At 27.5% G+C, this 23,375-nt stretch overlaps 4 protein-coding genes across 9 annotated transcripts; 3 read left to right on the forward strand and 1 right to left on the reverse strand.

The window, feature by feature from the left end:
• Positions 1-1,726: 1,726 nt before the first annotated feature.
• LOC145180650 (lon protease homolog, mitochondrial-like) lies at positions 1,727-13,793 on the forward strand. Its single transcript, XM_090081115.1, has 16 exons — positions 1,727-1,908; positions 2,048-2,092; positions 2,575-2,794; positions 2,909-2,997; positions 3,129-3,245; positions 5,250-5,487; positions 5,720-5,852; positions 6,104-6,246; positions 6,525-6,745; positions 9,550-9,749; positions 10,789-11,375; positions 11,450-11,612; positions 11,748-11,887; positions 11,989-12,186; positions 13,444-13,482; positions 13,598-13,793. The coding sequence occupies exons 1-16, from the start codon at positions 1,766-1,768 to the stop codon at positions 13,745-13,747; spliced, it is 2,826 nt and encodes a 941-aa protein (XP_089937241.1). The 5' UTR covers positions 1,727-1,765; the 3' UTR covers positions 13,748-13,793.
• A 147-nt stretch (positions 13,794-13,940) lies between these two features.
• LOC145180653 (transmembrane protein 242-like) lies at positions 13,941-14,661 on the forward strand. The gene is made up of 2 exons (XM_080055579.2): positions 13,941-14,347; positions 14,433-14,661. Exons 1-2 carry the CDS (start codon positions 14,066-14,068, stop codon positions 14,565-14,567), a joined length of 417 nt encoding a protein of 138 aa, XP_079911705.2. The 5' UTR covers positions 13,941-14,065; the 3' UTR covers positions 14,568-14,661.
• Positions 14,662-14,936: 275 nt separating this feature from the next.
• LOC145180651 (AFG1-like ATPase) lies at positions 14,937-21,448 on the forward strand. 6 transcript variants are annotated; one of them, XR_016450525.1, is made up of 12 exons: positions 14,937-15,234; positions 15,400-15,639; positions 15,747-15,848; positions 16,067-16,200; positions 16,410-16,509; positions 16,591-16,649; positions 16,793-16,844; positions 16,935-17,100; positions 18,633-18,742; positions 19,953-20,093; positions 20,682-20,879; positions 21,132-21,448. XR_016450525.1 is itself a non-coding variant. In XM_090081116.1 (12 exons), the coding sequence occupies exons 3-12, from the start codon at positions 15,761-15,763 to the stop codon at positions 21,252-21,254; spliced, it is 1,020 nt and encodes a 339-aa protein (XP_089937242.1). In that variant the 5' UTR covers positions 14,937-15,234; positions 15,400-15,639; positions 15,747-15,760; the 3' UTR covers positions 21,255-21,448. The 6 variants fall into 6 exon arrangements, 4 of the variants coding, with proteins under 4 accessions (XP_089937242.1, XP_089937244.1, XP_089937245.1 ...); XR_016450526.1 differs by having other exon boundaries at positions 20,682-20,792; XM_090081116.1 differs by having other exon boundaries at positions 16,935-17,036; positions 20,682-20,792.
• On the reverse strand, positions 21,326-23,068 carry LOC145180652 (uncharacterized). Its single transcript, XM_090081121.1, has 4 exons — positions 22,915-23,068; positions 22,693-22,768; positions 22,533-22,618; positions 21,326-21,892 (listed from the first exon to the last, which is right to left on the reverse strand). Exons 1-4 carry the CDS (start codon positions 22,948-22,950, stop codon positions 21,644-21,646), a joined length of 447 nt encoding a protein of 148 aa, XP_089937247.1. The 5' UTR covers positions 22,951-23,068; the 3' UTR covers positions 21,326-21,643.
• Between the last annotated feature and the right edge of the window lie 307 nt (positions 23,069-23,375).

A 23,375-nucleotide genomic window follows, 5' to 3' on the forward strand; every position in this document is an offset into this window, starting at 1 on the left:
GATGCTTAGAAAGAAACTTAAATTATTTGCAAGATCATCTTCTGGATCTTGCTTTGATTTACTTTTTTCAAAGCTGCTATTCTATTTTTCTTATAATTTTCTTCATCTGAAGCTGTTTTCTTGCTTTTCAATAGGATTCTTCTTATAATTGATTAACAGTTTTCAATAACTTGCTCCTCAGGACAATTAGGAGGATTTGCTTCTTTAGATACCATCAATGTCATTTTGTTCATACCGTTCTGGAGACCTCTTGAAGTAGTGGATTATAGCCAAATTAGGCTAAATATTGTAGGGAATATCATGCTTTTTAATGAATGGCAAAAGGCGTTTCATTAAGCATTCTTCTGTTTACAAAGCTCAAAGTCTTACAAGCCATGTATGTTGCACTTTTCAAACCACAGGAGCAGATTGCTTAGCATACAAGAAAGTATTTTAGCTGAAATATACTTGAATTTGTTGGCAACATATCCACCTAATGAAAAATAGAAATATGGCAATTATGAAAATGCCTTTTTGCAATAGGTCTTACCATCTTCAATACACAAGTTTTCTCAGCTTAAAAGAATATATAGTTTTTTTGAACAACAACTTGTTTTAGTTTCTTCGTTCAATTGATTACTTTGGAGTTTTCTTTTTATAATATGCTTTATATTCTTCAGATTTAAGCACTTTTCCTACCAAAGCTTTTGAGTGCATTTAAGTTTTCTCAAAACATTTCACTTTGACTGACATGGATTTGCCTTTTTTGAGTGAATGATTGATTTTGCTTTAGATTTGTTTTTAAATCCTTTTTTTTCACTTCCTGCTTTTCTTTCAGTAGATTAAGTCTCTTTATATCTTTGCAAAATAAATCCAACGGAAGATTTAGCTACACCACTCGATTTCTTTTAAAGAAAAACTTTTAAAACTTTTCTCGATTTAATTTTTGTTTATTGATATTTGTTTACTCATTTAAACCCGATATCAATGATAACCAATACCTAACATCAATACAATCAAACAACAACAAATTGGCTTCCTTCTGCAAAAAAATTAAAAAGATCTGTGAAGTAGTAAGTACATACATACATACATACATACATACATACATACATACATACATACATACATACATACATACATACATACATACATACATACATACATACATAGATACATACATACATACATACATACATACATACATACATACATACATACATACATACATACATACATACATACATACATACATACATACATACATACATACATACATACATACATACATACATACATACATACATACATACATACATACATACATACATACATATATACATACATACATACATACATTCATTCATACATACATAGATACATACATACATACATACATACATACATACATACATACATACATACATACATACATACATACATACATACATACATACATACATACATACATACATATATAAAATCCCATATCATTAAGTTTTTCTTTTATAGATGTATATATATATATATATACACACACACACATGTATCTATAACAGAGAAACTTTATGATATGGGATTATCATATTGGGCTATGCAAACAACTAATTAATGAGATAAAATGATTGTTTTTTCTATTTGTAAAAGGATACTTGGCATGAGCTTTTCAAAGCTGATCAATTTCTGTTTTCATTAAATGTTTGAATTTATGAAACAGTTGTTATTGACAAAGTTCCCTTAGTCAAGACATAATCCTGTTTCTATGTGATTTGTGTTTAGAATATGAATGAAAATGTTAAGAGTTATAACTAGGCAGTTTTTCCAGTATTCATTTAATTGCAGCAGGTCTCCTATTATTGTAAGCAAAAACTCTGTGCATCATATTTGCAGATCTCGATTATTGAGTCTTAATGTCCTTGATAAAAACAGGTAATGTTTAAATGTTTTTCCTCCTTTGTAACCATTCTTTAACTTACTAATTTTAAATTCTTAAGTAATTAAGAATTTATATTTTCAAATGAGCATATACATAAGTGTTTGGTTGATGAAATTTTTTTGTTGCTCTTAGATCGGTACTAGCAGTCCCTAGAGGTTTACGAAAAAAAACTGGAGGGTAGTTATGTTTAATGAAATGTTTCTAAATGTGATCCAAGCTTTTATGATTCTTTAACTAAGTTATTAAATTTTTTTTTTTTTTTATATTTCAAGAAATGTTGCTCACTTCAATGCTTCAATGCTTTCTTAAAGAACTTTTTCAAGTTTATTAACTAATTTAAATTTATTAGTTAATTACTTTTAAGTTTTATGGGTTGTTAAACAGAATATTGGAGGGTTACACAGAATATTCTGTATAATATCAATAATTTTATTTGTTATTTATTAGCTTACTTTTTTCTTTTTTTCATTCAACTCAAGTATCTCAAAGATTCCCATGGTCCTCTGGCACAATTTTTATTTTAATGTTGTGTGCTTAAAAGTTACAATTACCAATTACATTTTATTTTCGTGATATAAATTTATTTTCATGAAAACATGTACTTAAAGCTTGTTTAAGAATTTAATCATTATGGTATTTAATCTCTTTTTCCATTTTAGCTCATTCAATTCAAATGGAGAGCAAAGTAATGAAAATCCAAATAATGGAGATGATGATGACAAAAAAGGTTCTATAAGGCATGTAGTTTTAAATGATCCTAATGATGTTCCTCCTTTTGGTGCTCTTGCCCAAATAGCTGTTCCTGAGAATTACCCAACTGTTCCTATTCTGCCACTCTATCGAAATCCTGTTTTTCCAAAGTTTGTCAAACTAGTAGAGGTACACAGTTTGTTATATTTGCTATCTTGTTAGCATAATATTTTTACTCATCTTTTAATTCTTTTTCTAAAACTTTTTTTTTTCTTTTTTTGACTAATCTAATTTATCATTTAGGTGACTGATAAATGGCTTGTTGAATTAATCAGAAAAAAAGTAAAGCTGGCACAGCCATATGCTGGTGCATTTCTCCGCAAAGATGATAGGTAGAATTTTAGCCTGTAAATGTAAAAGTTATACTTATTAATTTGTAAATGTTGTAGAAAATTTTCAATGAAAAAATTTATTTCTTTGCACAATTGTTATACAGTTATTTCATTTCTCCTTTTTTTTATAGTGATAAAGAAACCATTCAGAGCCTTGATGAGGTTTATAGTATTGGAACATTTGTTCAAATTACAGAAATGCATGATTCTGGTGACAAACTACGTCTCATCATAACTGGACATAGAAGGTAAAATAAACTTAAAGCAAATATTAAGCAATAAAGAGTTCTCTTGTATAAAAATTTTCTATTCATTTTTGTTTTGAGCGCATTGGTATTAACAGCAGAATAAGCAAGTTTAATCAATATTGTATATTTTAAAATACAATACTTATATAGATAACAATTAATCAGCCAAATAATGCAAATAATATACAATCAATAATCCTTAAAAATCTTTTTTGCTAAGTATTTCAACCAAATTTCAAAAAGAGAAAAGGAGTCTTAAGAAATTATCAAATTTTTCTTTTAACAGTTTTTGTTAAAAAAAAAAAAAAGGGAAAACAGAATGTTAATAAAACAGATTGTCAAAGTTCATTTTTAAAATACACTTATTATGAGTATGTCTCTTGAAGTTGCAGTTGGTATCCTGAAAGTTTTTTTTGTATGTACTTTTGTAAGTATAGTCTTAAAAAGCAACTGGTTGAACAATTCTTCTGAAATAAAGAATGCTAACATGTTAAATTACATGTTTTATGTTCATAATCTGAATTAAGGTTTTTACAGTGATTTACTTTTTATTGTGATTTTTCACTGAAATCAAATGAGATTTAACAAATTAACAAATAAAAGAACAAGCAATGAGAGGTTAATTGGAGTCAATAAAACAAAAGTACTCAACTGTCTTGTTATTATTTAAATTATTTGGTTTATCTGTTTTGTTCTTAAGAATGTGCCTGAATGTGTATATAGAATGTGCCTGAATGTGTATATAGAATGTGCCTGAATGTGTATATAGAATGTGCCTGAATGTGTATATAGAATGTGCCTGAATGTGTATTATTGCTATCCTTTGTTTAATAAATTTTTCTAATATATGAAATAAATAGTTTTTTTGCTGCACTTTTTTATTATATTTTATATACTATTTATTATATATACTATATATAATAAGTATGCTATTATTCTAATACTTAAAATAAATAGTTTTTTGCCTTAATTCTTTATTATTTACTAATATTATTTATTGTATATACTATGTGTTACATATAGTATATATTATATATGCTAAAATTGTAATAGAAGTTTAACAGAAGTGGTTCATAAAATTGTAAATAGAAAAACTTTAGTTAAAATTTTATGCACAAATTTCAAAAATATATATTTTTTTATTTAAGAAAACTTCTAACTTTTTATTTGAATAAAAATTATTTTTTCATTAAAATAGTTAATAGACCCACTGCTTTTGCATAAGTATTAGATTAAAATATTCTAACCAATTTGAAACTTGCTTTGAATTTTGTAGTTTTTAGGTAAACTGTTTATAATGTAGAAGTTATATTTGTAGTAGTAAAGTAAAAAATGAAACAAAGGTAAAAAAATGTCAAAATTACTTTTTGTTTAAAAAAAATCTACCATTATTATATTTTTAATATCGACAATAAAAGTTAAAATGCATATTCATCCTAGAAGACTTTTGATTCTTCCTATCACTGTTGAATTCTTTGTTGATTCTTGTTGAATTTCTAGTTTTTCATCTGTAAAATAAAAATATCGGCTAAGGTAAATATTCAAAAATAATTTCTTCAAGCTTAAAATGATCTTTAAAATCATAGAGATACAAAATTATAGTTTGAAAAAATTTTAAAAAATAGGCTGTGATTGTTCATGACTGTAAAAACATAAGTTTTTACTTAAAGAGGAAAACTTTTTTTTATAGTATCCTATCAATGAATGTTTATGTTGTATTTACTGTAACATCGTAATAGAGTCATGTTCTAACTTTGAATGCAAATGAAAAATGTTGTATCAAATTTTTTTATTGGCTGAAAGCTGAAAGAAAACGTTTTTAAATGAAATGACTGTTAATACAATAAAAGGACATATTTTCCTTTGTCATCTCTCGTACAAAATCTTACAGGATTCTTGTTTGGTAGAGTTAGAAATATTATGAGAAAAAATCAAGAAAATAGTTAATTAGGCTCTAATCACATTTGTTAGTTTTTAAGTAAAATAATACAATCTTGCTTTTAGGATTCGAATAACTGGTCTAAATAAAGAGAATGAAGCCATAATAGATCAAAATGACAAATTCAAAAAGGAAGACTTTCTGGATAAAGAAAAAGAAGAAATAGCATCACAAGTTGAAAAAGATGTAGAAGATTCAATCAGTCATTTAAAAGATCGTATCTTACATTCAAATTTACCTGCCCTTTTGGTTGATGTAGAAAATGTTCATAATAAAGCATATAAACAGACACAAGAGTTAAAGGTTTTTTTTTTTGCAAATAGTCTTAATTTGATTAACAGTAACAATGGATTGAATGAATTAGAAACATTTTCAGTCAGTTTAAGACAATGCAGTGAATTTTGATGTACTTTGAGCCTTGATAAAAAATCATTTGACTCCAAAACATCTGTTGTTTTTTTTATAATTTTACATTAATTTGAATAGCTTTGCACTATATTCATATACATATATTTTGTACATTTATTTCTATTAGGCAACAGCTGCTGAAGTTATAAAAACAATTCGTGATATCATTGCTATGAACCCTTTATACAAGGAATCCCTTGTTCAGCTAATTGAAGCAGGAAAGAGGGTTGTGGATAATCCTGTTCATCTGGCTGATTTTGGTAAATAAAATTCAATCAAATCTAAATTGTTTTAGCTAATGTTTTAATTTAATTTATTTAATTTTAAAGTTAAAATTTAAAATTTAAACTTAAATAATCAAATTGATGTTCTTTTTTGTGAAGCAGCTTTTATAAGAATTTTAGCTCATCGTGGTAAAAAAAAAAAATCTTGCAAATCTGCTATTTTAGTGATCACCATTGCATTTATACCATGCAATCAAAATATTTCTTTTTTATTTGTATTTTTTTAGGTGCTGCTTTAACTAGTGCTGAACCTTCTCAATTGCAAGAAGTCTTAGAAGAGTGTGACATTCCTAAGAGGCTAATGCTGGCATTAGAATTACTAAAGAAAGAGTATGCTGTTATAATGCTGCAGCAGAGGCTTGGAAAAGAGGTTATAATTTACTGTTAAAGATTTAATTATTGATTATTTGCGGATGAAAACAAAAATAAAAAGATGTGCAATACATTATATAATAATGTTGATTAATCAGAAACTTTTTCTCTACTTTAAAATTTAAGTAGAAGTAATGAAATCTTTTTTTTTTTTTTTCTATTTTTGCATAGATTGATAAAGTTAAATATGGATTATGTTTGGTTATTACTCTGTGGTCTATTTTGAATCTATTATTTCTGCTTATATATCATTACATAAGTACACTTTGTTATTAGGTTGAAGACAAAGTTAATAAAATGCAACGAAAATATCTTCTTCAAGAACAGCTCAAAATAATTAAAAAAGAATTAGGCTTGGAAAAAGATGATAAAGACAGTGTTGTTGAAAAGTTTCGTGCTCGTTTACAAAATCTTAAAGTACCTGAAAAAGTGAATGAAGTTATTGAAGAGGAGATCAATAAATTATCTTTCTTAGATAATCATTCTTCTGAATTCAGGCAAGAATTTGATCTTTATGGTCGTATAGGCTAATTTTATTTTTAACTAAATTTAATTTTAAAAACTTTGCTGAAATCTAGCTTTATTCATTGGGGTAGCTTGCTCAAAGTGTCAGAATAGATAAATAGCAGCTACAAGCAAACTTTAATAAATTGTTCTCTAGTTAAAATAGTTTGAAGTTTAATGAGAAAAACATTTGATTGTTTAAAATTGTTTAACCAATCATATCCTGTAATGCTGCATGTCTCAAAAAGCTATATGATTTTCATTTTGTTAAAAATATTCTTTGTGTTAAAACCATGAGAATAAAAGAAAGAAAAATCTGAAGACCTAAAAAAAAAAGGCTGAAAATCTGTTTTACATAAACAACCAAGAATATCAAACAAGTTTTACTTGTTTAACTCAGTGTTAAAATTTCCTTATAAAATTTGATAGCTATACTAGTTATGCATTTGATGGATTTTATTTGTATACAATATAGCATTAAACTAAATATGCATTTATTAGATTGGATTTTGTATCTACGATTGCAAACAGAATAAAGTATTTTAAAAAATAACCAAAAGTTTTGCAACTTGGATTAAAAATTAAGGATAATTAAATTTTCTGAATTTAAACTTTTTAAGTTAAGTGATTATTTTCAATAGCAATTAATGGATTGCAGGATAAGAAAGAAGAATGATTCCACTCTTTGTACACTTGTAGGCACAGGAAAAGAGCTAATTTCTACTGAGTTACTAACCTTCTGATATGTTCTCAGATTTGAATTAAATCTTCCTAAAAAAAACCTGCAAGACAAGAGAAGTTACAGAAATGCATAAAAAATTTGTATGATGTATAAGATCTGTATGCTAGCGTTTTAAACATGGCAGAATGCAAACCTTCTTTTAATGCACCCAGCATTGAAATTCTCCCCAACCAGTTGGATGGGTAGAGTCAACATCATCCTTTAATCATCATTTACCTTTTTAATGGAAGAGTATAGTTGATTAAATTGATGCTTACAGTTGAAAGTTCAGAGTCAGATGCTAACTGTTAAAAGTAATCAGCTATAATTATGAGAAACATGACAGCATCTGCTCTGGAAATAGAAATAATTTTTTTCATACCAAACACAGAAAAAAGAAATATGCTTAAATTATTGCAGGTGTCATTAATATTCTTGAAACCAAGGACATTTATGATTCATTTAAAGCCATAAGTACATATTTTACTAATGTCAATACAGCATAGGAGGAAAATACCTCTGAGTCATACACTATTTAAGAATAGGAAGAAATTTTTTTAGTGTTGTCTGCACTTATCATACAAATGAATTACCATTATAACGTGTAATTTTATCTCTGGATGTTAAACTTAAGATGGAGAAGAACAATTGGGAAATTGTTCAATAGAGGCTGGTAGTTTAACTAGGTAGCTAACAACAGCCAATAGTGTCTATAGGCTCTGGGTTTCTCATTGTGGTCAGCAATCAGAAGATCTCTAGTACTTGAAATAATTGGACTGAAGGCCAAAGAAACTATACTTTAAAGATCAATCTATTTTAAGAAAAATAAGAAACAATTATTTCAGTAGAAAAATAGTTAGGCCAAGAAGAAGTCCAGCCATAAATGCAACTGCTAGTTCTTTTGTTTAACCCACTGCAAACATGTTTTGACTTGTTCTTTGCAAATGATCATTCATTCAACAATAAATATTTGACTACATTAATTGTAAACTGGGATTGTTACACACAGTCCATTGGAATGATAATTTGTGCTTCTGAAAAGGTTTATCTTGAGATGAAAAGGGGTTATTGGATCTGATAAAATTTTTTGAGCAGATAATGATGAGTCGCAAGTCACAGGAAAGTCTTGTTGGTCACAGAAAATAATGATATATTTTTTTAAAAATATGTTTATAAAAGATTTACTAATTTCAGATCAAGAATGTAATTTAATTTTTTATGCCCTAAGTTAAATAATTCTGAAAAAGTATTAAGTAAATCTTTAAACACCATCTTGTGCCTTTATTATGCAGTATCCATTTTTCGAAGGTCTAAACTACTTCAATTACATATATATTTTTCAATTTTAATGACTAATAAAATCAAGCCTACAGAAAAGCATATTATTCTAAATATTTTTTTAGTTTTCAAATTGTGACCCAGACAGTTTATGCTATCTAATTCCATATTTTAAAGCAGTTTTGCTAAGAATGCAAGGATTTTCTGAGTTTAAATAGCAATTTTTATGACATCCTGTCATTCACTGCTATTTGAGAATTTATTGAACTAGAATTTTAAATTTAATCAAGTTTGTGTATGTTTTATGAATTGGAGGAGATATTCCAGCAAATGACACAGTTTATTTTGTGTTATGTATGATTTTGTTTAAAATATACAAAATTCGAATGTTGTATTATCATTACAAAATTTATTTTATAAAGTTTGCATTTTGATACTTAAATTTGTGTTTAAAACTTAAATGTTAAAGTTTACTTATTATTTAATTGATTGAACTAAATTTAATGTAAATTGCTATATTAGGTACTGTTCTATCTCTTTATTCTCTTCCTGTTATGAAATAAGAAATTTGTAAAGTTGATCTTGGGAGTGAATTATAATTTGCTGTAATTATAGTTTTATGTATATACAACAGGTTAGTGTAAAAAAGAAATGCTGTTTTTTTTTTTTTCAACAACACTTCAAAAAAGTTATGCAGAAAACTGTTAAGTTTAGCACTCTTTTGCATCTCAGAAAATAATTACCAAATTTTACTGCACTTCAAAACCATTAATTTTTTATATCATTTGAAATTTATAGTGTAACACGAAATTATCTTGATTGGTTGACAAATGTTCCATGGGGTTTGCACAGTGAAGATATTCTTGATTTAAAGCGAGCTCGTCAAATACTGAATGATGATCATTACGGTCTTGAAGATATTAAAGATCGTGTACTAGAATTTATTGCAGTAACTAAAATAAGTGGAAATGTTCAGGGGAAGATACTTTGCTTTTCAGGTTAATAATAAAGTAGTTTTTATTTCAATTTTCTACTTAATTTAGTACTTTTATTATTTTTTGTTTTTTTTATTTACCTAATGTCTCCAAATTTAATTGGAAACATTATATTGCTATGATCAAAATTTCATTTGGAGAAAATTTATAGTGCAAAAAACATGTGGTTAGTATGAAATATAAACCTGAAGATAAATCCAGAAAAAATGGGAGGTATAGATCTGGCAGACTTGCTGATATCATTATACCAGATGAGAATAAACACTAAAAAACGGTGGTGCTTAAAATTGATTTTTCACTGAATTGATATATCAAAGATAAAAACTTGGTTATTATACTGAAGGCGCTGTACTCAATTTTAAGTGCCTAAAGAAAAAGAGCTGTCTTTAAGGTGATATAAGATATGGATTCTGTCACTGGCCTGAAATCAAAGACAAAAAGGGATGGTGCAGAATATGTAACATGACCTGTTCTTTTGTTATAAAGCAATAATTATCAAAAAGTTTTATTTTGTGTTTTTTTCTAGCACAAAATATCATATTCTTACAAAAATTTTATTAAAATTTTTTTTTTGCAAGTTTGATCATAATGATGCTGGATAGAGGGTTAAGCAATCATGTTAATGATTGTTTAATTACAATTTATCAAAAATGATGATCAATTATTTTTTGAAGTTTTTCTTCATCAACCAGTAATGATAGTTTTATAAACAGAAATTAAAACGTTTTGCTGATTGAAGTTTGAATAAACAATTAATTTAAGTACTGATTAATGTGTATAAATTCTAAATGCTGTTTAAAACTATAATTAATCTAACAAAATTTTTGATTTAACTAATTTCAACATGCATAATACAGTATCTATTGTATATCTAAGTTGGTATTGATCTTATAAAGTCAATCAGATCATTCATTATTCATTTTACATCATGTTTTTTTATGTGATAACTTCCTTTTTTTTTTTTTTTTTTGAGTATGGAGTTGCAAAAAATAAATGGTATAAGCTTAATATTTTTCTTATTAAAACTTATCTTTTAATTCAGGTCCGCCTGGAGTTGGTAAAACTAGCATAGGAAAATCAATTGCTCGTTCTTTAAACCGTGAATACTTTCGATTCAGTGTTGGTGGGTTGACTGATGTTGCAGAGATCAAAGGTCATAGGAGAACTTATGTTGGAGCAATGCCCGGAAAGGTCATTCAGTGTTTAAAAAAAACAAGAACTGAAAACCCTCTTATATTAATTGATGAAGTTGATAAAATTGGCCGAGGGGTTCAGGGAGATCCTACATCTGCTCTGCTTGAACTCCTTGATCCTGAGCAAAATCATAATTTTTTAGATCACTATCTTGATGTCCCAGTTGATCTGTCTAAAGTTCTTTTTATATGTACAGCCAACAACATTGAAATGATACCTGCCCCCTTGAGAGATAGAATGGAGATCATTGAAGTTTCTGGTTATGTAGAAGATGAAAAAATAGGCATAGCCCAACAATATTTAATTCCACAGGCACGACTTGCAACTGGAATGACTGCTGAAATGATTGACATTAGTAAAGAAACTCTGAAAGAATTGGTTCAGAAATACTGTCGTGAAAGTGGAGTGAGAAACCTTCAAAAACATATTGAAAAAGTAAATACTTTTTTACTTAAAAGACAATAATTTTAATTACTTTAAATGATATATTACAATTGTCGTTAATTTAGATATTCCGAAAGGCTGCTTTAAAGTATATTGAAAAAAATGATTTCATTGAAATTGTTCCCAGTCTCTTAAAACAATATGTGGGAAATCCAATATTTAATGCAGAGCGAATGTATACTAAAACTCCACCTGGTGTGGCTACAGGACTTGCATGGACCTCCATGGGTGAGTGTCATCTATCTAACTTTATATTTCAATAAATATGAGTCAATAAATTTGTATTTGTTTTGTATAAAATTAATTTTGTTAACTTTTATTGTAGAAATTTACCTTTTTTAAAAGATAAATTTTTTTTTTTAGGAGGTTCGATTCTATTTATTGAAACCACTGGGAAAGTCAAGTCAGACTCAAAGGATAAAGCTATAAGTTCTTTAGAGATTACTGGTCAACTTGGTGATGTGATGAAAGAGAGCTGCAGGATTGCCTACACATTTGCTAAAGTAACTATATTGTATGGTATATAATTGAAAAAAGACAAACAGTTTTCAAAAAGTTAAAATTTGAACTTTGATAGTTTATAGTGATAAAAAATATTCTTTAGGCATTCCTAAATCAAAAAGATGCAACAAATACCTTTTTTGATGGATCAGCCATTCATTTACATGTCCCTGAAGGAGCTACACCTAAAGATGGTCCTTCAGCTGGATGTACTATAGTTACTGCTTTAATTTCTCTTGCCACTAATCGACCAATTAAACCAAATTTAGCAATGACTGGGGAAATATCTCTAACAGGAAAGGTAATTTTATTATAAAAGTTAGCAACAGAAAAAGAAAATTTTTATTGAAACTCAAAATTCAGTGTTAAAAAACTGTCTTATATAGATATATAGATATATAAATATATAGATATATAGATATATAGATATATAGATATATAGATATATAGATGTATAGATATATAGATATATAGATATAAAGATATATAAATGTAGAGATATATAAATATAGAGATATATAAATATAGAGATACATACATACATACATTACATTACATTACATTACATTACATTACATTACATCCATCCATATATCCATACATACATCCATACATACATCCATATATACATCCATACATTCATACATCCATACATCCATACATCCATATATACATCCATCCATCCATACATCCATACATCCATATATACATCCATCCATCCATACATCCATACATCCATCCATCCATACATCCATCCATCCATACATCCATCCATCCATACATCCATCCATCCATACATCCATACATCCATCCATCCATACATCCATCCATCCATACATCCATCCATCCATACATCCATCCATCCATACATCCATCCATCCATACATCCATCCATCCATACATCCATACATCCATCCATCCATACATCCATCCATCCATACATCCATCCATCCATACATCCATCCATCCATACATCCATACATCCATCCATCTATCCAGCTTATAAGTTATTTTATTTAGTTATTTTTTTTTTTTTGTTGATTTTACTCATTGGTTTTGTTTCTGATTTAAATTATTTTATTTCATTCAAATTATTTTATTTCATTCAAATTATTTTATTTCATTCAAATTATTTTATTTCATTCAAATGAGCTTTGCTTTGCTCTCATTTCACATAGAGTGTTTTTGTTTATCTTTATCTTATAACATTATTTTTGTTTATATTTATCTTATAACATTATTTTTGTTTATCTTTATCTTATAACATTATTTTTGTTTATCTTTATCTTATAACATTATTTTTGTTTATCTTTATCTTATAACATTATTTTTGTTAAAGTCATAGTAAAATTTTAGATCATTAGGATTTGATTATATTTTTATCCTTTTAAAACAATAGCCAGATTAAAAACAACATTTTTTTTAAAGTCAAATATTGCTGTAAGTGGCCTCCACATTGGTGATTTGTGGTGGATGCATTTATCACCTTTTCTATTTTGTACTCACATTTTCATTTTATGAAATTTTTATTTCTACACTCATTGTTTGCCTTTTAAAGGTTTTACCTGTTGGTGGAATTAAAGAAAAGTTAATTGCAGTAAGTTTTGTTACCGTTTTGAAGGATGTAAATAATCCATTAATAAAGATAATAAGTCATCTTTTTTAAAGATGATAATTTTTTAGAGTAAAAAAGAAACAAAAATTATTTTTAGGCTCGACGGTCAGAAATCCAAACTGTTCTGCTTCCAGAAGCAAATCGGAAAGACTATGATGACTTAAAAGACTTTATAAAACAAGATCTTCAAGTGAAGTTTGTTTCCACTTATGAAGATGTTTTTAATGAAGCCTTTGGAGAAAGTTGATATATGAAAACAAAGTTATTTCCTTAAACCAATTTTAAAGCTTAAATTTGTCTTTTTATTGTTTTAAAGTTGTCTTTAAAAAATACTCTGCTGTCTGTTGTTACTTTTAGAGATCTTAAGCTTTGTTACTTTTGATAAGATATTTTGAATACCAAATGTTATTTTTTAAAGTATTGTTTTGTTTTACAAGCACAGTTGCAACTTTTTGAAGAAAAATTTTATCTTAAATTTTCAAAAATTCTAATTATTTTATTCAAAACTTTAATTTTTTTTAAAAAATAAGACAATAACAGATTAAAGTGTTGTTTGCTTAAACAGATGAGCAATATATCAAAAGACTCTATTGAAGATACAAGAACAGGTTTATCAAAAAACATTTTTCCAGCTTCATTTTTGCTGTATGTAAGTGCAACATCAGTCCTAGCTGGGTTTGGACTTGCACTAGCAAAAGCACGAAAATCTAATCCATCAAGTTTTGGCTCTACAAACAATGATGGAACAAAGCTTGCATTGAAAGCACTTGGATATGGATCAATAATAAGTGTTTCTGCATGTGGATTACTAGTTGTGTTTGTTGCAAAGGTCTTTGGTGTTAACAGTGTAAGTGTTTTTTTTTTTGAAGTAATAATGTTTTTTGAACTACTAATACTACCATATTTTGTGCATATTTTATTTTTCATGTAAGACTCAGGAATTTGGAATAAGAATGAAGACCCTTCTTCCATCAAAAGATGGCAATTTTATTCACAAATTTGACAACTGGCCAACAAAGTTTCCTAAAAAACCTGATGATGGTAAATGGAAAGAAGAATTCAAATGAACTTTAGTTAAAGTGATCTAATAAATACTTTTTCTTGATTGTTTACTTTTTTTGATAGAAAATACTAAGAAAAAGTATAAAGTATTTTTATCTACAGTAAGACTTTTTTTTTAAATGTTGCCCTGTAACTTTTACATGACTGTTGGCATATTTTGTTAAGTGATTTTGATGTTAAAAAGCTATTTGATAGGGGATTGGGGATGGGGGGATTTTGCAGGATATTTTTACATTGCTTAACATTTTAGTGGTTTTGTGGAAAGAATTTTCATTTTAATTTTAAAATTTATTTATAGCTATTTGTATACTGGCTGTATATAATTTTTTATATTTTCTAAAAAGTCTAACATTGAAAATAATTTTTCTGGCTCTAGCCTAATTTCAGTTTAATAAATTCAATTAGATTAAAATAAGCATAATGGTTTAAAACTTTACATTTTATTTTATGGTCTTTTTGTATTCAATCTTCGAAAACATTTTGTTGTCTTTTTTTGTGGTGCCCTTTCCCAAGCAAGCTAGTTAATGAGCTTAAAGCATTAGTTCTTTCATAAATCTACATATTTGTTTTGAAAACGAGTGGATCATTGAAGATTTCAAGAAACGAGGTTTGCTAGTAAACTACTTCCAATTGTGTTAAGAAGACATTTGTTCTTGTCTGGCTTTTCAAAGAGTAATAAATATATTAAAAAATTATTTAAATATTTTGTGGTGTTTATTTTTTGGTTTCTTTGAGTCTTTTGATCTGCGCATTTTTTATTTAAGTTTTTCCTAGTGACTTACTAAATAATTTTGAATATATAAAATAATTTTGCATGCAAACTAAATTTAATTTTAGCTCAAGTTAAGCACTCTTCAGTTCTCTCACTAAATGGACCGAAAGAAGCATATAATATTTTAATCAATAATGGAACACTGCATCAAGATGATCATCAAAATCAAATCATAGAAAAATTGCATGAATTGTCAAAACAAATTGTTTTATATGAGGAGTCAATTAGTAAAAAATTCTTTATCAGCTGGTTTAGTTTGAAATCTAACAGCAAACCTAAAGGAGCATATTTATATGGATCTGTTGGTAAATAACTGTTAATAGAAAGTGGTTGGGCTTCTTTCTTTTAATTTGCAATCAAGTATGAATTTACTCATTAAGGATTCATTTGTTTTGTTTTATTGTACTATTAGGTTGTGGCAAGACTATGTTGATGGATTTGTTATATAACAATGTACATTTAAAAAGAAAAAAAAGAGTTCATTTCAACGCCTTTATGCTGGATGTACACAGGAGTATGTTCTCTCGTTCCTTATTTGCCTTTTAAATTCTTATTATTATTTTATTTCATTTTTTTGTACTTTTTAAATTAGTAGAATTGTTTTCAGTATTTTATAGAATCAACATCAGCCTTTCGTATAACTTTGAGCTGTGTTAGCAAGTGTATGTAAAGACAAGTCTTTTGAAAATGCTATTTTTACTATATCAGTGTTTCTTAAAAACATTTTTTTAGGAATTCATCAATTTAAAAAAGAAAACATACAGTCGCATCCTTACAATAAAAATGATAAGCCATTAGATCCTATATTGCCCGTAGCTGATGCTATACGAAGAGAAACTACTTTTCTTTGTTTTGATGAATTTCAAGTAAGTGTTATGATTATCTATTGAATTTTGTTCTATTTGCTTATTCTTGATATTTTTTTTATTTAACTACACAATTTCTATTTGCTTGTTCATATTATTTGCTTGAAATTTTTCTATTTGAATTTTGTATAATTATTTGCTTTTTTTTTTTTTTTTTTTTTACTAATTTGATGTGTCTTGATGTTTGATGTTTGGATTTTGTTCTCCAGGTGACAGATGTAGCTGATGCTTTGATTTTAAAGCGCTTATTTACATGTCTATTTGATGCTGGAGTAGTTGTAGTTGCAACCTCTAATCGTCACCCAACTGGTAATCTTATTTTCAATCTAAATTTTAATGGAAAAAAAAAAAAGTAGATTTGCTCTAACACCTATTTTTTTTTTTTTTTAGATCTTTACAAAAATGGGCTGCAGAGGCGAGATTTTCTACCATTTATCACAATACTTGAAGTAAACTTGATAAGGCTGATATTTATTTGACTCAAAAATGCTAAAAGTTACTAATTTTATATAATTATTTAGATATGCTTAGCTATGAATCAAACTTATCAACTTAAACTTACATTTTTAGCGTTGTTTATATTTTTTTTTAGCAAAATTGTGAAGTTATTCATTTATCATCTGGCATTGACTATCGATGGTTAAGTGAGTAATTTTTTCTGAATATCAATTGTTAATAGAGAAAACTATTATTAAAATGGTTTTAAGTTCTCTTTAATTGACTTGTTTTTTTAGATGTTAAAGAAATGGGTGGGGCAACTTTACTAATGACAGATAAAGACACTAGAGCTAAAATTTCTGGTATTTTTGAAACATTTTGCGAAACTGAAAGAAAGAGTAAGTGTTTGCTGCAGAGTCAACATATCTGTTCAAAATCAGTCAACTCAAGAAAGAAATTCTTGTAAATAATTATACCACTAGGGTTTTTTGCAATAAATTACAGCCCATTTGGTTTGCTGATATTTAACCATTCAAAAGCAAAGATTAACTTTCTTACACCAGACAACAAATTAGAAGCTCATGCTACTGATAAGCTACATCAAAAAAAAAATTATTCTTTTTTCATTTTTTGGATAAAAATTAATTTCTTTAAGATCTTTTGTTGATTACAAATCTGTCATTTGTTTTAACTGTAGCACATCAGGTTCCTGAAACGTTAGCTGATAACGTTTTATTGACTTTCTCATATTCGGTAAAGTATAAATCAAATTTTGTACTTTCTAAACACTATATTACACTCTAACTATGGAATATATGTAACTATTAGATTTTTAACAGTAATAACCATTAAAAAATATGATTTATTTAGTGGATGATATTTACTTCATTCTTTATATATATAATCCATTAAAAATACCATGATAGACTTTAATAGTCTACAGATTTACATTCATTCTGAAACCTCTGATAGCACCTTTCTGTCAACCTAATTTCACACTGTTTATTGTGTATAATCTCATCAAAAGTGAATAAGATGACATATTTTAAAAGTCATTTCTTTTACAGTAAATATTTTACCTTGTATTATATGTAAATGCTTAGTGTTTAGGTTCAAACTTGACTAAAATTTCAAATTTCTATGGGTTTAGTGTGTTTATTTAGCACAAAAACTAAAAAATAAGATGGAGCACAAAAAGTTAGTTCTTGTCTAATGTCTACATTCCACAATCTACAAAACTACAAATTGCTAACTTTCTCTAAACTTCACTTTTTGAAAGTTTTGTGTTGATCCTCCACAACTCATAGAACATAACAACATGTAAACAGTTTACATAACAACATGTAAACAGTTTGAATAACCATAACAACAGTACATAACAACATGTAAACAGTTTGAATAACCATATGGCAAACCTATTTTCTAGGTCAAGTTCATGTTGAAATTCAAATAAAATACATTTTGAATTAGTGTTTAAAACTTCTATTAAGATGTTGTATACAGTCCAAAATAAAATAGCATCAAATACAATGCTAAAAAATACATTCTTTGATATGTGTACATCTGCTTTTTAATCATTTTTGTTGAGATTTCCCATCTTAGCTTATTGATTTTTAAGGTCATGGGCCATCGCTAAATCAACTCAAAAGGAAAAAATATTTTGCAATTTCAGCGAAATTTTGTAAATTATAAAAAAGAAAACTTTTAAGGGATAAGACTCAACAATTTTGAAAATTTATTTTTTTTAAACAATGTGTTAAGTAATCTTTTAACAGCATATGCAGGAGACTTTTAGTTACCCACAGTTTTCTGACAGATCAGCTTAAACTTATTCAGTGCATGAATATTTGTAAAACAACCAAAAAAATCCCACAAAATATATAGTCAGTTTTATTTCAGAAAACTAGATGTGCTTAAGAAAACTCAAAACACATTTGAAATTAGTGTTAAAAATATTATCAATTCATCTGTTGATTGGATTTTTTATTTTTTAGATGGTCATATATATACATCAAATATTTTGACTGTTTTTGGAAGAAGTTTATTCATACAACACTCATGTGGTTCTGTTGCACGTTTTACATTTGAAGATTTATGTATTCAAGTGAGTGTCAGTCACTAATTATTCTTGGCAACAATTTGTTTTTATTTCACTTGGGCCACTTTAAAAATGTAATAGAAAAATCTGATATAATTGGATACACACTTGAGTTTCACTCATCTACTTGTGCTTCTTGTTTTTATTGAATTAGTATTAATGACCTTTATCCATTTCTGTTATCGGTTAATGCTAATTGATATTTGTTTTATTAATTCTTTCATGTTAATATTAAGAGTATTTGCTTATTATGTAACTATTGTTATTATAAATTAGTGTTATGTAATAGTTATTATGCTTTTAGTCAATAATTATGTCAATACTAAATTTTAATGTTAATGGAATATGTGCTAATGATTACCTGATAGTTCTCCTTCAGTTAGCCTATTGAAAATGTCTTGAAGTGTCAGATCAGGCAATCACAGCAATCTTTTCAATTCACCATTCTTTAAGATAATACAGTATGGAAGTTGCTTCCACAACAAGATGATTATCTCACGTGTGGTTTGGGTCAGTGCCATCTGGCTGAAGCAATGTCTTTTTTTTGGCTCAAAAGATTAATGCAGTTTTTTTTTTTTTTTTTTATCTATTTCCATTGATAGTAATGCAGATTATTCAATGTAATGCTGTTCATAAATCTTATGCTTAGTTATGAATGTGTGCCTCATCCAGACACAATTCTTTATTATTCTCTGCAATAATGTTATTCCAAATTTTAACCTCCCATGTTTATTGTCTGAAATAAATTAAAAAAATTTAATGAATGTTTACATACAAAATAATTTTTTTTCCGATATTCTAAGAAAGTCTCATAGTCTAACCTGTACAATTCAAGTGAATTTTGCATATCATAAGTTGCCTGATTTTTTTCTGACCAGACTTTTTATGCGTAACTAATTATTAAACTCAGATTTATTCATTTTTTCAGACTTTGTCTAATTAATTCAATCAGTTAAAACCAGAAGATCAAAATCCGAGCTGTCATTTTTTTTTTTGCAAATCTTAAAGGAAGTTTTTTAAAAGTAACTTAAGGTTTTCATAAACATTCGTTATGCTATGTGGTATGGTCATACTAAGTGGTATGGTTATACGTAAGTGATATGGTTATAGTTCATAAGATAAGCATTGCAAAATAGGTAGGTGTTTTAGATTTTTCTCCATTCTCACTGCTTCTTGTTGGTGTTTATATAGCATTCATATTATATTGTTTTGTTAGCCATTAGGTGCTGCAGATTATATTGCCATAGCTACTGCATATAAAACAGTGATAGTGGAAAATATACCAACAATGAGCGTGAGAAAGAAAGTGGAGATGAGACGCTTTATAACCATGATTGATAATTTTTATGATTACAAGGTACATTTTATAAACACTTGACGATCTTTATGATTACAAGATGTTCTTTAAGATTGAAACGTGCTTTTAAAGTTGAAATAGTTTTTTTATGATAAAAAATGTTCTTTTTCAGATTGATGTACTTTTGAAGATTAAAATCTGCTTTTTTAAAACTACAATGTGGTTTTTGAAGTTGCGATGCTCTTTTTAAGATGAAAATGCTTATTTTAAAATTAAAATGTAAATTATTTGATGCATTAAATTTCTATAGTCATTTCAAATCTTATTTGCTCTTAGAAACATCATTATTATTCTTAAAAGCTTGTTATTTATTAATTACATTGTTTTATTCTATAAAAACAGCTTATTTTCTCTGATAAAAGATTAGGGAGATCAAGGTAGATCATATAAATCCAAAATTAATTTTTTAATTTTTCCAACAAAATATGACTAAATTAAAAAAAGATAAGAATGTTTTCTATCAAATCTCAAACTTAACGATGTAAAAACAAGTTCGAATATACAATTGCGACAGAGAAAATATAGTCAGATTTTTATTTTATCTACATTTTTTTTTATCGCAAATAAATGTTGATCTTGTTATTAAAGGTTCGCTTGGTTTGCACGACAGAAAGACCCTGGAAAGAAATGTTTATTGTTGAAGATAGTGCTCTTGATTCTGATGAAGTCAGGCAGCTGATTGATGATCTACACTTAAAAGTTGGATTGTTGTTTCATCTTTACTATTCTATCTTTTGAACATCTCTCGGGCGCAATACTTTGTACAACTTACACGCGCAATACTGAGTAGATTTTCTTATTTTACATTAAAATTGTCAGGGAGCCTGAGATTTGTTTTTATAATTCGTTCTTTTAATGATTTAAAATATTACTTAAAATTTCTGATTTCTTTTAGTGATAAGTATTTTACTTAATGGTTACTTTCATGACGCTTTATCAAAGCTGGTTTACAGAGACCTTTAATTTGGGCTGTTTTTAGATACAATCTAAGTGTTCGAAAAGCTTTGGATAGTTTTTTCTTTTTTTTTTTTTTTTTAGCGCGAACACAGTGGAAATGTGAGTCTTTTTACTGGTGAGGAAGAAATTTTCGCTTTCAAAAGAACTTTGTCTCGTATTAGTGAAATGCAAACTCAACAATATTGGAATCAACGAATAAAATAACGCGTGTAGTTTTTTTTTTTTTTTTTTTAAATAAATAACGCGTGTAGTTTTTTAATTGAATTAAGAGATTATTATGTTAATTTATTTTGTTTGAAATGATATTAGTTTAGCAGCTGCACTTAAGTTTTTTAAAAAAACTTGCATAATATGTTTTATGTGTAAATACATAAATTATTTATTACTATTGTTATAAATTACTATTGTTATTTCTCAATTATAATCTTGAAACCCTTTTGCGGTGAGACATTCTTAATAATGATACCATCACATCAAGTATACCCCTCTCCCCTTACTTCCTCCTCCATTTAAAAATATAAAATATCGTGCCTGTAAAAACCTTCTCGGCTATTATACTTTCGTAGTGTAACGTTTTGAATGGAGTAATCGAGTCAATCGGGCTTTTGCTCTTTGATGAGAATTGCGAATAGTTTTTGCGACAAAAGTTTTTTATTAATTAAGTGTAATGCTTTGTTCATTTTATCTTGATGTTGGGGGGATCTAAAAATGGCATGGATTTTCCTTCGACGCTCCTCCAAAAGCAATAATCCTTTCTTCTCAAATAACCGCTGTTGTGGTTTTCTGTTCTGCCTTACAGTTTGACTTTGTTCTTTTTCTTTCGAAAGGAAATACTTTCGCACCTATAGAGAACAAATAAAGATAAATAACACTCTGGAGATCAAATACTATATACATAAACATCGACCGTAGAATACATGTCTTGGCTGATTTATTTTCAATTAGCCACTTTAGTGCATAATGTTTGCTGCTCAAACACTCAAATACATAGTTGATTAGGTATTTCTTGGAAATCACCTTCCAGTTCCCTTATATCCATACATTTTCTTTTACCATACCCCACAGTCCATCGTAAGCGTTTTGAAAATTCCTCTTCTCCCCGTTCTTAATTACGCATTATTTTTTAACAATCTGATTGAAAAAATCGAGAATGATTTTTTCTAGAAATCTCTTTTTTAACTATCATGGTAAATATGCTTGATATTTCCGTTTACGGAATAAAATCCGAACTGATCCAATTCTTGTGTTTGCTGAATAAAATCTGAACTGATTCAGTTCTTGTGTTTACTGAATAAAATCCGAGCTGATTCTATTTTTGTGTTGTTTTAAATGTTCATTTGAGCAAAAAAAGTTTAATGTACTTTTTTCTCGATCGAACTAATTTTCTTTAGTTAAAAAGTTAAGTTAAATATAAAATTAAATAAATCAAAGATAATAAAAATCATAAGATAATAACATATTATAACATAAAAAAATTTTAACCTCGCTCTTCAAAATCCGTGGAGTTTGCTGTGTTCGAAGAATACCTTTAATAGATCGCATCCTCTTATCGCTTCCTCTAAGATGACCTGTAATTAGGATATGAAGTCCTAATCATCTTTCAAAAGAATCATAAAAAAGTTCATTAAAAATCTACACTTACGTTCTTTTGTGTGGCCGACCAGTAATGTTTCTGCAAAAACATGTCCGCATGTGCAAGACTTTAATCGTATAATAACCTAAACATCGAACAGTGTACATTCAAAAAGCTTTCGGATTAAAAAAAAAAAATTGTGAAATGAAGAAATCAATCGCGTATGTGAATAAAAAAATTCTATTTTTTTCTTGCAGTTGCGATTTTTACTCGTAGAAAATAATTTTTTACCTTTTTTCCGCACGCAATACATAACTTACGAACCATACTTTTATATATTTTTCCTCTCGATAAGAATTTCGCTTGTGTTTTAGCTTATAATTTATTTATTCCAGATTTATCGCGGATTAAAACGCTATAAATTTAACCACAGTTAGCATTCATAACTTGAAACGAGTAAAAAGTCTACTCCACTACGATCATTTTTATGTAGCATTTAAAAAGCAAAAAACAACCGTTTGTTTCTCTTTTCATCAATAGTGAAGTTAATCACAATATCTGACGAAGATTTTACTGCAGGACTATTTTTTAAGAAAAACTTCCGTTTACCTAACTTTGAAACGAAACCTTTTTATTGAATATAAAAATCTTCTTTTTAAGAAATTTTTCTATAAAACTTTTGTTTCTGGTCTACTTATGAATATATAATTGTATGCCTATATATTATGAAAACGTATGATGTGCGTGCGTGC

This window comes from Hydra viridissima, unplaced genomic scaffold (assembly GCF_058129835.1).
Source record: "Hydra viridissima isolate aposymbiotic clone 2 unplaced genomic scaffold, HvirCarnegie_v1 scaffold_3, whole genome shotgun sequence".
NCBI lineage: Eukaryota > Metazoa > Cnidaria > Hydrozoa > Anthoathecata > Hydridae > Hydra > Hydra viridissima.

What these genes read in the sequence shown, in the direction of transcription:
- LOC145180652 (XM_090081121.1), bottom strand. Translation starts at nt 22,950, where the DNA reads ATGGTTCGTAAGTTATGTATTGCGTGCGGAAAAAAG. An exon ending in GGTCGGCCACACAAAAGAAC is followed by an intron (nt 22,619 to 22,692) that starts GTAAGTGTAGAT and finishes TCCTAATTACAG; the next exon opens with GTCATCTTAGAGGAAGCGAT. An exon ending in CACGGATTTTGAAGAGCGAG is followed by an intron (nt 21,893 to 22,532) that starts GTTAAAATTTTT and finishes TGTTCTCTATAG; the next exon opens with GTGCGAAAGTATTTCCTTTC.
- LOC145180650 (XM_090081115.1), top strand. Translation starts at nt 1,766, where the DNA reads ATGAAAATGTTAAGAGTTATAACTAGGCAGTTTTTCCAGTATTCATTT. An exon ending in AATCATTCTTCTGAATTCAG is followed by an intron (nt 6,746 to 9,549) that starts GCAAGAATTTGA and finishes TGAAATTTATAG; the next exon opens with TGTAACACGAAATTATCTTG. An exon ending in AAATATCTCTAACAGGAAAG is followed by an intron (nt 12,187 to 13,443) that starts GTAATTTTATTA and finishes TGCCTTTTAAAG; the next exon opens with GTTTTACCTGTTGGTGGAAT.
- LOC145180651 (XM_090081116.1), top strand. Translation starts at nt 15,761, where the DNA reads ATGTTGATGGATTTGTTATATAACAATGTACATTTAAAAAGAAAAAAA. An exon ending in TTTGTTTTGATGAATTTCAA is followed by an intron (nt 16,201 to 16,409) that starts GTAAGTGTTATG and finishes TTTGTTCTCCAG; the next exon opens with GTGACAGATGTAGCTGATGC. An exon ending in TTGATGATCTACACTTAAAA is followed by an intron (nt 20,793 to 21,131) that starts GTTGGATTGTTG and finishes TTTTTTTTTTAG; the next exon opens with CGCGAACACAGTGGAAATGT.
- LOC145180653 (XM_080055579.2), top strand. Translation starts at nt 14,066, where the DNA reads ATGAGCAATATATCAAAAGACTCTATTGAAGATACAAGAACAGGTTTA. An exon ending in AGGTCTTTGGTGTTAACAGT is followed by an intron (nt 14,348 to 14,432) that starts GTAAGTGTTTTT and finishes TTTTCATGTAAG; the next exon opens with ACTCAGGAATTTGGAATAAG.